At 55.1% G+C, this 13,106-nt stretch overlaps 1 protein-coding gene across 1 annotated transcript; it reads right to left on the bottom strand.

The window, feature by feature from the left end:
* Positions 1-49: 49 nt before the first annotated feature.
* LOC122365289 lies at positions 50-11,580 on the bottom strand. Its single transcript, XM_043336393.1, has 4 exons — positions 11,406-11,580; positions 10,035-10,155; positions 6,240-6,435; positions 50-1,007 (listed from the first exon to the last, which is right to left on the bottom strand). Coding segments are annotated over exons 1-4 (483 nt in total). The 5' UTR covers positions 11,408-11,580; the 3' UTR covers positions 50-843.
* Positions 11,581-13,106: the final 1,526 nt, after the last annotated feature.

Below are 13,106 nucleotides of genomic sequence, written 5' to 3'. Positions count from 1 at the left end.
GGATCCGTGTTCGACTCTGAACGTTGGCCGGAGCAGCAACACACCACCGTTCTCCTGTCACATGTGTATTGTGCTGTGCCGCACTGACTACTGAACCATGTAACGCACAGGACACGCACTCTGCGATCCACGACAGGTCACTGGACGGAACTCGTGCCTTAGAGGCCGACGGAGTTCACTCTCAGAGACGGCACGAGCACACAGACAATAAATATCACGACAGATCTACATCGTCTTACAGCTAAACATCATCAGAGTTACGGGCCTAGTTTTAGTTGTTCGACATGTTGTATGCGACTTTAGGCACTTCGAATGAACTTGGTGCAAGTAGAAATTTGATTGCCAATAAGCTCAAATGATTGTTACACGAAGGGCTGAAAAGAAATTGAAACGATAGCTAACTCAGGTCAGCCAAAAGCGGCACGTCACTTGGCACCTCGAATTTTGGCCTTCTGTCCTCCCACGATCAGCTGAACCGCCGCTGAGCTGGGCCCGGTTCAGCTATATGTGCGTATCAGATTGCAAATGCCAATTATCAGCTAGCGATCAGCAGCGGACAAGGGGCACTCAAGATACGGGCGGCTGAAGTACTTTCTCATCGGCGACTCAAGTCTGCGCCTCAAGCGCATTTTGACAACCGTAACCGTCTATAGTTAAGTCGGAGAATATGCGTCGTGACTGAAGCCGGCTGGAGATGAGAATATCTCACATAATCACGCCGACTTCAGGTGGAGCTCGACCACAGCAGCGGACCCACCGTCGGCGCTCTGCCAGCTCGGACAGAGGTGTGAGCTCGTTACGAGCCCCTGTAGCTCGCTGTATGCGCGGGGCGTGCCGCCGGGCCTAGCAGCGTCCGAACTTGTCCTGGCAGAACGAGACGAGCTCCGTGACGTTGCAGGACTGGCAGGCGCGCGCGATGGGCCGACAGCACAGGAAGTGGTTCTTGCAGCAGATGGGCCAGCTGACGGGCGTCAGAAGGTCGCAGCGGCGGCACATCACACACCGACCTGTGGGGGGGAGGGAGGGGTCAGGTCACAGGGGTCTCAGCAGGTCACAGCAGGTCGCAGCGGCGGCACATGACACACCGACCTGTGGGGGAGGGAGGGGTTAGGTCACAGGGGTCTCAGCAGGTCACAGTAGGTCGCAGTGGCGGCACATGACGCATCGACCTATGGGGGAGGGTCGGGTCAGTGGTCACAGCGGGTCACAGCAGGTCACAGCGGCGGCACATCACACACCGACCTGTGGAAAAGAGGGACAGGTCACAGTGGGTCACAACAGGTCAGAGACGTCTATAATCTACATCCTATCAGGCTGCGCACCAAACGACGGAGTGTGTATTGGCGGTCATCGCCCTTTGCCAGGGGCTCACTTTATGTCCGTATTAACCACATCTCTTCTGCTTTATTGATTTGCGTTACGAAGGATGACTAGTCTTGGTATGGCCATATCACAAAACCCGGTTAATTAAGCTTCTCATGTGACCATGATGTGAATGTTTGAACGGTGTACCGGACGGGGGCCGGTCTCATTTCCGTCCGCCCGTCGGCTCATGGTGCCGTTCACCTCGCCCTGGAGAAAGGCTGGTACTGGAGAAACGGGTGACCCGGGCGGCGGGCACTACCAAATGACGGCGGCGACGGGACCGGCGAGGTCAGCGGCGGGATTTACCACAGGACTGTCTCCCGTGTGATCTCCAGCGGACCGCCCTCCCCGCAGGGGTCACACGCTCCCCTCCCCGTCCGGCCACGCCCGGCGGGAGACCGCGCCCTTCCCCAGACGGCTGGGAACCGGCTGGCCCCGCCGCGGGCCGGCCGGACCGGTACTGGCCCCGCCGCCGGCGCCGCGGCACCACCGGTGGGGAAATCACTCTGTCCGGCCCTCAGCGGGAGTGGCACATCAGCGCTCGGGTGGTCGGCGATATTTGGGTCGCACAGCTCTGATGATAATTACCGGGACTGCGAGCAAATGAGAAGCGCCGGGAAGTGACATATGAACTTGACGCCTGACGTGACCCTGACGTTTAATTGTATAAAAAGAAATGGAAATGGAACTGTAACCGCATGAGATGAAATCCTCGCCTTTGATCATTTATACAGACCAGATTACAAGGCCGCGTGCCTCCCCCCCCCCCCCCCCGTTCTGACGGTAACCACGCCCGCGCAGCCGGCGCCACCCCGTCCGCCGCCTGCTCTGACCTGTGACCCGTGCCGAGCGTTACGTCAGGGCGACCCGGACCGGCCGCGCCCGCCGCTCTGACCCCTGACCCCGCGCAGCTCTGACCCCTGACCCCGCGCCGCCCCGAGATCGGCCGGCCTTGTGAGATATACGCCCGGCCCGCCGCCGCCCGGGGCTCGGCACTGTGCGGGCGACGGGCTCGGCCGGTCAGACCAACCGGGGCCTGACACAACCTGCTCATGGCGCTGAACGGTGATCAGATTTACAGCGTGTGTCGCGTTTTGTGACGGAAAAGTTGTCTGTCTAACATTGCGCTCCGATTTGCATAACCATTCATTGTTTGAGTTTCATTATATCACAGCAGGTCATCGGTTGCCTTTGAATAATGATGTAGAGAAAGTATCAGGTGAACACATTATCGTCAGAAAATATTTCATAATTCTAAATTCCGTCCTCAATGCCATCATAAGACGCACCGACGCCGGCATGGACTTGACGGAGACGAGACGGGCATTTTCCATTATACCGTTCGTCGATTGAGCAATTATCCGTCAAGGTACTGGGCGCCAGCGCCCGGCGGCTGTCCCTGCGTCCTTCCACGCGCACCACGGGATAACGGCGACCACAAATAGCGACCGCTCCAGGGCGAACAAAGCAGCGGCGGTGAGCGCTGCTTCCGCTCAGCTAATCGGTGTGTATGGTCGGTAGCAGAACTCGAGCCTTCGAGGCTTGTTTGCCTGTTAGTGCAAAGTCAACACACTGGTCACACAGTGCATGCACGTTACACGATAAACTGATAGATATTAAGCACCCGAGTCATGATGCATACAGGCTGATAGAGGAATGACAGTGACCCTGTGCACGGTACACAGGGAGATTGCTCCTGATCTCTCCCTCTCAAGTCTCACAAGAAGCAGCTGTGGAGTGGATGGCATAGGAACGGGACCGACGGGCAATCGGTGCTCCCGGTGTCGGTAAGCCCGGAAGGTATCATATCGGCCCACTTGGATACCGGCAAATCCCGCGCGGTGCGCTCGAGTGTCATGTCCACATATAGTCGGTGCGATAATATACTCTGAGTGCGCGATAGGGCCCATGGCAACGTCTACCTCCCTACCTCATGGTCTTATTTATGAAACATCCCACCGTGTGCTCTCATCAAAAAGTCACTTTACGGTGATCAATCGTTCACCAGGTGATCTCTGGCCCATCCCGCGGCGGTTTATTACCTACAAATACCATCCCAGCGACACAAAACATGACGCAACTCGGCCACAGTTGGCCAACGCGCGGAGCGCTCCCATCTGCCGCTGTACCCCGCGGTGCGCAGCGGTTCGCTCCGGTGGCCGTCCCGAGCCGGCGCCGCTCCGTGCTCGTCCCCGCGCGGCGGCTCGGGCGGGGTCTGAGATACACGCCCGGGGGCACCGGAGACGCGGGGATTGGGAGCGGCCGCTCAGCCCGGGTCACCGGCGGGTCACCGGCGGGCGGCGGTTGCGCCACGGCTCGGTCGGGGCGTGTGCCGCTCCGGAGAGCGGACGACAGGTCACGGGATGATACAGGGAACGGCCGCCGGCGAGATCCGACGGGAAAGCGGCCGAACGCGCCGGAACGGGAGCAGACGTCTAGCGGAGCGGACCGGGTGTAATGGGCGCGGACCTTCACTGTAGACCGTCCGCAACGGGCGAAGGTCGGACGGACGTTTATCCCGGCACGCGGTTACGTTAGCAGCAGCATCTTGTCGAAAGCGCTAATATAGGTTTACGAGCGTGATGACCACGTAAATCAGGTAGAGGTAATAAGTTTACGAGGGCGCGCTGGGCTCCTCAGTGGCGGACGGCGGACGCCCATTCGATTTACAAGCGTGTTGGCGGCACATTGGGCTTGCCCACAATGGGTAGGAGCGCCAACATCTAACTGGAACACGCTGCCAGGGTGTTCCTTCAGCCAGCTTTGCCCTAGTTGGTCAGATTGCAGGCATTCAGGCGGGCTCGCCAGCGCAGCAGCGGGCCGAAATTGAGCGCGGGCGTGAGACCGATCGGAGCGCTCATCCCACAAACTGTCCGGGTGAGAGCGAAAGGGCTCAGGGAAACTGCTCACAGAGACATCGAATGGAAGAATGAAAGCGCGAAACAAAGGCAGAAACAAAACCAGAGAAAGTGATTAACCGTACAATATCACATGACATCCCTCCCATGGCGCAAGGCGACACCGACATTTAGTCGTGTCATAAAGAAGCCAGCTGAGAGACCGATTAGCGGCCCGTGTGGCCAGTTAATGACTCGGGGTCTCGTGGAGCGGCCGCGCCGGGACGGTCCCGGCGGCAATCAGTGCCGTCATTAGACGCTGCAGCTCGCCGGGCCACGCGCCGGCCTCGGCTCGGCGCGGGTTGCGCCACGGTGAGCTGGAGCGGTCGGAGTGATACGCTCGGGTCACAGGTCAATGTCGGCCCGCTCCACCCCGACCGCGGCTCGCCGGGTCCGGGTCGGAGCGGGTGACACGGTGGCAAGGTTAACTGCAGACTGGCACAGCGGCGGCGCTCGGTAGCCCGCGGACGGCAGTTGGCGCAGCAGAGCGTCGACAGTGGCTGTCACGTCGTCACAACCAGGGCCGTGATCCCAGCTGAGGCCTTCGGGTGACGCCTCAGTGTAGGACGTTGTACCGCTTGGGCGTGGCCACATACCCAGTACAGCCACATTTCGAGAGCCCACAGTGGGTGGCCTTGGAGCGACTGCCCATTTCCGGGTACATCTTGATCGGATAGCCCGTCAGACCAGCTCATCACACAGTGTTTGTTGGCGGCCATCGCGCTGACGGGACGCCGCCAGCAGCGGGCGCTGGCCGGTCCAGTTCTGACCAGGAACAGGAAGCAGAGGGAAGCTGGACCAGCGCCCGGTCTGTCCAGGGCCGCCCTGCCCAGAGAGGACCCGCCCGCCCGTGGAGTAGGCTCCTTCTGTCCAGGGCCTCCCTGTCCCGCCCTGCCCAGAGGGGACCATGTGGAGAGGACCGGCCCGTGTCTGTCCGGGACCATCCTACCCTTCTGTCTCAGGGAAACCCAACCTGTGGGCCCCGTCTATCCAGGGCCTAGCTATGCTCCGGGAAGACTTGCCCCTTCCTTCCAGCTGCTCAAAAGTGGCAACTGGTAGATAAAGATTACAGAGTGGTAGCCCCGCTCGACAGCTCCTTCATCAGTACTGAACGATACCAATGACCAGCTAGGTCATGCGATGGCCTCAGTAAAGTTACCATCAACCCAAATCAGATCGGGTCACAGCCACAGGTACGATAAACCAACGGTATGAACACGACCGTTTTCATCGAGGATTGCGAACGCTTTGAAACTGAAATGGCTTTAATCATGTGAATTTCACCATCAGCCAAGAAATGGCGTCCGATAATTTGCTCCTAGACCAGTCAACACTTCAGAAATGTTTATTCTTCGACAAGATTTATGCTCGACGCACTTCACCGAGACTCTAACCCATCTCCCAACTTGTCTGCTCGATCTATCAAATTCCCGTCCTATACCGAAACTGGCCGATTGACAAGTTATAGAAAACTTTTTATAAATATTTTTTTTTATATAATTTGTAGGTAGGTAGGGTGATATCCTCCGATACATAATCATGTGCTGATCCCATCGCGAAATCATTCAGAGGTGCATGAAACCTATGGCGGTAAATACGAAGTGGCGAGAATATCGCTTTTTTAGAAAACGAAGCGCTCTGAAATAGAATATGGGTGTGACAGCCGCAGACCCGGCTCAAAGATAATTGCGTAAAAGATCGCCGGTATGGGGCGCTAATAAGTCCGTGCCGACGCAATCATTGGCATCCCATACCGAAAACAAGGCGGTAAACATTCTACCTGCATAGCATCAATAACAAAATACTGCGAAAAAAAACAAGCAAGTCATCCTAACAGAAAGGCACACACGAAAACACACCAACATATACAAAAGAAACAGTTAAAATAGGCACACAAACCGGTCAAACCGGCCAGCGCACTACTGAATTACCGGAAATACCCACCCAGCTGGCCACCCCGCCACCCGCGTCGCTCACCTCCGGCGCACTCGTCGGCGCCGCGCAGCGCGAACCGGCGCCGGCAGAGCAGGCCCTTGGGTCCGGGCGGGCACGCGTCGGCAATGTTCTCCTCCTGCAGCTGCAGCTCCAGCTCCAGGTCCTCGGCGTCCAGCTCGGGCGGCAGCAGCTCCCGCAGGATCCAGTCCGAGGCGATGTTGCGGTCCTCCATCAGCACCTGTCGGCCGGACAAACGGTCATACTAGGTCAGCGAGAGGAGTCATATTAGGTCATATTAGATCAGCCAAGTGCGGTCTTCCATCAACACCTGCCGTCCAGTCCACGAGTCAAAAGACTCAGCGAAAATCTGAAAAGCAAGCCTGATGTGTTGTGTTTGTGCGTGTTTGTTTGTTTTGATGTTTTAGTTGCTTCGGTCTATTGACGCTATTTCGATGCCGTGGGACCAGTGAATAAAGGGAGACCCTGGACTGAGTCCGACCACTGATTGGAGTGCCGCAGCGGCAGAGCCCAGCCCCTTGGTACGGAAGCGTCTTGGTGGGACAGGCCAGTGACGGCCACCCAGCCCGCAGCCGTACAAATGGTCACTCAGGAGGGATATGCTCTTACTGGAAGTGCGCTCTCACGTTTTCTGGGTGTGTTGACTGCTGACCGCCAGCCCGGGACAGGAAAGCGTCATAATGATGATGGGGTGGTCCTGAACATAGGGAGCACAGGTGTCAGGTGTCATAGGGTTCGGTCGCACTATGTAAGTCAGGTGTCACAGGTCGGCAGGCGGTACGGATGTGTGGATCGCAGTGTGGGACGGTGGTAAAGCAATAACAACAGTAGATGGTGCAATAAAATGCAGCGTTGGAACAGCATAAAAGCGCGGTTACTGGCCTAAACGATGATAGTTTGAGGTTGATGGGACATCAACGGCATCAAGTGTATTTAGTGTGTCAACTTGATACGCGATAAACCGAGCTGATAATCGGGTGTGTGGGTCGTCAAGTGTCGATCATTTGTGTTTCAACTGCGCTGCTCAAGAATGACGATGCCCAAAGATAACAGAACAAATGAGAACAAATGAGAACATTTACTAATTTGTAAAACAAATACCAACATCTATCCAATGGACGAGCCTGCCCGGCTGCCCATTATCGGCAGCGCGTCAAAAAGACGCACACAAATCCGTCTATGTCAGAAGCCGCCGTATTGCAGTTTCTCCCGTCGTCACCGCCCAGTCCGACCACAAGCCTCAGGGGCTCCGCGGCGCCGCGGGGCTGGCGCCGCCCGGCCGGAAGCCGACACCCGTCCGCCACTTTGTGCCACCGCGGCCCCACGGGCGGCCGAGGCCGGCGGACCGCGGGGTCCCCACGGCACACGGCTCCGAAGGCTAACGATGGGAGCACGGCGCCGGGCGGACCTGCCGCCGAGGCCAGGGCCGGGCGGGGCCTGCACCAAACGGGAAGGACTGGGGGACGCGGGGTCCCGTCACCGGGGTCTGTATGGGTCCTCAGGAAGGAGATGGGGCGAGTTGTGCTGTTGTGTGGCATCTGGAGCGTGTAAAGAGACGTGCGGACAATGGTGTTTAAATGGTCGTGTCACGGATTGCAAATCATTTCACTGCAAGAGTGATTCAAACAAGGCCAGTTGCACGTATGTATCCACAATGATAACAGGCAGTAAAAAGGCCGTGCGAAAGGCCTTCAGCAATGCACAGAGGCGGGATAAAGGCGAGGTGCAGAACTATCAGTGTACTCCCAGGCGCGGAACGACAGGTGCAAACTAGTTTGGCCTCTAATTTCATTTCACGAAAAATGCATTATCACTGAGCCAATGTTATCATTATCCACCTTTAAAAACATAATATCATGATGATCAGTGCGATACATACGTAAATGAAGCGATGACCAGAGAACATAGCCATCTGTTTTCTTGATTTTGACCAGGAGAAAGTATCCGAACATGATGCCACCTTAGTCCAATGGAGCGACCGAGAAATAATTATTTCCCCCGGACTGTTCTACGAATATAAAACTGCCCACTGCCCAGTGCCCAGCCGGTTCTGTGAACTTCAAGCAACTGAACAGGAACGCCCAGTCGAGTCCGAACAGACGCTGAATCGCATCACTGTGAATATCATTATCAGTCATGCGTAACGAAACTGGAAACCTACATCGGCATTAGAGGGCATCAGACGGCTCAGCAGGATGTGTCGATGACACTCATGCATTGCCTTTGCAACCGTTGACACAGATGGTCTCGGCGAGTTTCTCTTCCGACGGCGGGAACAATTCCTTCGTCAGGTGGTGGAGAAGCATGGACGGCACGAAACGCACGGAGAAAGGTCTTATTGTTCGTCAAAACGGCGCAGCAGCAGCGCCGCGCCGGTAGCTGGCGTGAGATTGATACATCGGCTCCGCTGGGAATGCAGTGGTTCAGGGCTCACGAAATTGATTCTGCTTATGTTGGTCAACGACTATCCAACACGACTCCTTGGAGCTTCACGATGCTTCAGCGTTCTCGCCCGCTCTCCAGCCGTTGGAAATGCTTGTTATGTCCGATGTGCTCTAAAAACCGCCGGCTGCCGCTCCTGTTACCGGCCCATCTCCATTCTCCTAACAATCCCCCGTGCGACACCGAGACACGGGTCTGATGGCGCGATGCGCCGATGACGTCATGACAGAGGAAAGTGACGTCATCCGTGCCCATCTCGCGCCGCGTCACTCTCGTGTTTGGTGACGCCAGGTGCCGCACCGGCGCGTGGCGCGTGCACTGCACGATCTCCCGGAGAAAGCCGAGGAGAGACTGGCCGTCGCCGGCTCCCGGGGCGGCCGGTAACGGCTCAGTGTTCCGTCCACAGACAGCTGCGCGGGCGGCGCTGTCACCCACTCACCCAGACGCAACACAACAGCCGCAGACACCCACAAACAGCCAGTCGGAGACCACAGTCACGCGTCCACAGAGGGATGGTGCCCCGCGCGCCCCGCCCCGCGCGGTTTAGGGTCAGGAGCCGCCGTCTGTGATCGGCCCGCCTGGCCCGCGGCAATGGCGCTGGATTGAGCCATCACCAAACGGACCTACTGAGCGCAGACGCAGACCGGCACCCGTGTGAGCGGTCCGCCTCCGCTTACGAGCCGCGATCAGCCTGTGATTAATTTCACATTATCGGCGGTCGTCCATCATCGACGGTAGATCTTTCGACCGCGGATTTGTGGAATGTGTGGAAACAACTGACGAGATAATACGGGTACAAAACGAGACATTTGCATAAATTCGCCCGGGCCGATTATGAAACCGCTTGTACAAATACAGTGCAGACCAAGGCTATATGATTATACGATTTTGCTGTACTGCTATGTACTTACATATACCTACTTTCGGCAGTGTGTAGGCACAGCTGTTTGTTAGAAGAATTGAACGTTGTCATTTTGGTCGTGTCTGTGGACTGTGATGTACCAAAAGGACAGCTACTTGTATCGCACCGTCAGTCATCGAGAATACGAAATGAGCTATCCAAAGACGATATTGGGTTGATCAGCAGCCTTTGGAATGCGAGAAACGTCAAACGTATTAGCTTACAGCGGGTTTATGAATAAACCTGTATGCTTGACGTGACACGTCTGTGTCGTACTCATGCCTGTACCGTACGCCCGTCTAGGCCATACTCCCGCCATACTCACGCCTGTGCCGTACTCCCGTCTGTGCCGCACCGTGCCGTACTCAGTACTGTGCGTACTCACTACTCCCATCTAAGTCGTACTAAGTACTCACGTCCGTGCCGTTAACGAGCGTCGGGTCGTACTCGACTTTGTGGCCGTACTCAGTACTCACGTCTGTGCCGTTGAAGAGCGTCGGGTCGTACTCGACTTTGAGGCCGTACTCTCCGTTGTCGTCACAGCGGACGTGACTGGCGGCGAGGACCAGACAGAGGGCGGACATCCACAGCGACGACCTGCAACACGCGCCCGCGGCGGTGAGGAGGCTGGAGTGGGTGGTGGCAGAGCTGTGGGGACGGTGAGGAGGCTGGACGGTGGCAGAGCTGTGGGGACGGTGAGGGCTAGTGGGATGGAGGAGGGATACAAGATGTGCCAGTAGAGGCTGCCGATGGAGACGGATAACAAAGCGGGAAGGCACAGGGGCCGTGGGGGCCGCTGGGGGCTGCCCGACAGGCGAGTGATAGCTGGCGGGAGCTGCCGCAGAAGGCCATACACTCTTCACATGGCTGGTCGACTTTGTTTTGTTCTACATCCTAAGCATTTTTCAGAAATGCTTTTATCTTTTAGCTTTCATCGGTTCATTCGTTTTTAAAACGGGATTATCGATTATTCAAAAAATTATAAAACAAGCAAAATCTGGACAAGCAGCAACGTGGGACAGGCTGCAGGGCAAAAAAAAACAATGAAGGATATCAATATGCTCGAAACTTTCAAAAAGGCATTAAAGATCGGACCAAACGGCAAGGCAAATGACATAAAAACACGACCATTCAGCTCGCTATCAGACGTCATACTTTCCACGTATGACCGCGCGATATTCATCGCTTTCACGTGACTCCTCTGACTGATTTTCCTCCTTGGATAAATATGGCATCATAGATCCGATAAGTGTTACTACTTCTTTACAACCAATTATAGACGATGATACGTTGATTTATGCAACGTGTATGTCATTGGTGACCGCTTGCTTCATTGGTCTCAATCCCATTATATCCTCAAGGCAGCGGTTTACTGTGAGGTAATTGTTTTATAACACCACTTTTCACTTGCACATTTTATGTATAGTCTTTGATTCCTCAGGCCAATGGAAGGCAAGTAAGTATGAAACGAAAATGAGAATCAAAGTCTGAAAAATACTGAAACAATGCGTGGCTGGCTGCATTCGCAATCAAGGCCTTCAAAGTACAAACTGAAATTAACTTACAAATGATCTTGCCTTTAATTTTTTAAACGTTACGGCTAAACAGCAATCCTAAAAATGTCTGGAAAAGCATGTCGGATATCGGAAAGATGGTGGAATCGGCGGATACGGAATGAAAGATTTACAAGCGAAAGTATGAAAAACAGCACAAGAGGTTGCCAACACTCGAGCAGCACCTGGACGATCCTCCCACCCATTGTCTAATGTCCACCTTTACCCCCTCCACGGCACTGGAGGACCCACTGCACCGCTCCAACCCGGCGCTGGCACCCCGGCTCCACTCACATGGCTCAGCGTGGTCCAGGGGGCGCGGCACAGACGTTCCAGGTGCCACAGCCGGCTGCAGACTGGACTGCCGGTGCCGCCGCTCGACGGGCTCCTGAGAGAGGTAGAGGTAGAGGGCGAGGGAGAGCGGCAGCGGCAGGGCGCGGCCCGGGCCTGAGCCGCCGGGGAGGACGACCACCGAAGAGCCGCCCAAGCATGTCGGCCTCGGTGACGGAGCGGCACCGACCGTCCCCGCCGGGTACGGAACTGCAGGGCTACTGCAGACTGGGCTCAGAGACTGGGCTGTGGGATGGACTGGCTGCAACATGTGTTAGGGATACATACAGAGGGGATCGAACAGAGACCACTCCACCGGATACGGAACTGTAGAGCTACTGCAGGCCGGACCGGGCTCAGAGACTGGGGGTGTGGGATGGACTGGCTGTAACAGAAGTCATGCACACAGGGAAGGAGGACGGAGGAGACAGCGGAGTGAAAGAGGGATGAAAGGGAGGGAGAGAAAAGGGGTAATGGTAAATAACGGGCGAGCAACAGTGAGGGGATGGGAGAGGAAAAACAAACGGGTCAACAGCAGTAATGGAAGGGGAAGAGGGAACACAAAGCGCCGGAACATACTGGTTGGCCAACGGACGCATTGGACACATTGAACAAACATGACAGCAGCAATTCGGCCTTCGCTGGACCTTCGCCCTACAATCTGATCGGTAAAGCGCTCCCACATGTGTGAAAATCTGGCCGCAGTCTCACACGATGGCCAGTTCAGTGATTGCCGCTGCACAGCCTGAGGCTCCATTCAACCGTGTCAAATCCGTCCGCACACGCGAACTGCCGAGCGTCTGGCCGCTGCGGGCTTTTCGCGTTTCATCACACCTGCATATGAAAATCGCACCTAATGTCCACGAAATAGGAATTCCAAAGAAAATTAAGATATGCTTCGACATAGCATAGAAGAACCTCATGCACGGAAAGCATTTAGGAGTACGGGTATATAGGGCCTTGGGAGTACGGCTAAAGTAAGCCGATTTAGAGGTTTACCGACTCTCGGCTACGTCTTCAAAGGTCGTACTTCTTATGAGGTCACAAAAAACATGTTGAATAACTCTGCATTTAGAAAATACAATACATGGTCTGCTTTGCTCGACAGATTCGTTGAAATTCGGTTCTATGTAACTGGATCACTGCCATTGCGCAGCAACATCGTACTCAAAGTTGTGAAATCATTTGTTCGTTTTGAATTGAAATCTTGAAAGCCGTGCGCTCGGGCTCGAACGCAGCTTTACTTAAAACAAATGTAATGTTGATACTGTCCTTCGCATGTTCAAAAGCTTGAGATAGAACTGTAAACTTTGTTTTATGATGATGTCTGAATTCAGAAACATATTGGCTTTTAAACTTTTACTGAGCTACTCTGAATGCTTTCGCGCACTCGCCCCGGGCCAATAAAATATAAGTAAATTTTTTTCTAAATGGGATTTGCACAAGCACCTATGTAAAAGGTTGACCAATAAAAATGGGGTGCGTTTTTTACCAATTACAAAAGTGACGTGATTACTGGCAGATCCAATGGGCAAATGCCCCGGCCCGCCCCCCTCGCAGCGCCCGAAATCGATGAAAATTTGTCATTTTTCTAAATAATTTATTATCAGGAAAAACTCGCTTAAAACTGCGCATCATATGGAATCGGAATCCGAAGTCTTTTAA

Source organism: Amphibalanus amphitrite, unplaced genomic scaffold (assembly GCF_019059575.1).
Source record: "Amphibalanus amphitrite isolate SeventyFive unplaced genomic scaffold, NRLGWU_Aamphi_draft 000728F_arrow, whole genome shotgun sequence".
NCBI classification, from domain to species: domain Eukaryota; kingdom Metazoa; phylum Arthropoda; class Thecostraca; order Balanomorpha; family Balanidae; genus Amphibalanus; species Amphibalanus amphitrite.
Note: the sequence above shows the minus strand (reverse complement) of the source record. Positions and strands in the feature narration are given on the sequence as shown.

Excerpts from the sequence above, each read along its gene's own strand:
- LOC122365289 (XM_043336393.1), bottom strand. Across the intron at positions 6,436-10,034 it reads CGCTCTTCAACGGCACAGAC|GTGCTGATGGAGGACCGCAA; the intron begins GTGAGTACTGAG and ends TCCGGCCGACAG. Across the intron at positions 1,008-6,239 it reads CGCCGACGAGTGCGCCGGAG|GTCGGTGTGTGATGTGCCGC; the intron begins GTGAGCGACGCG and ends TCCCCCCCACAG.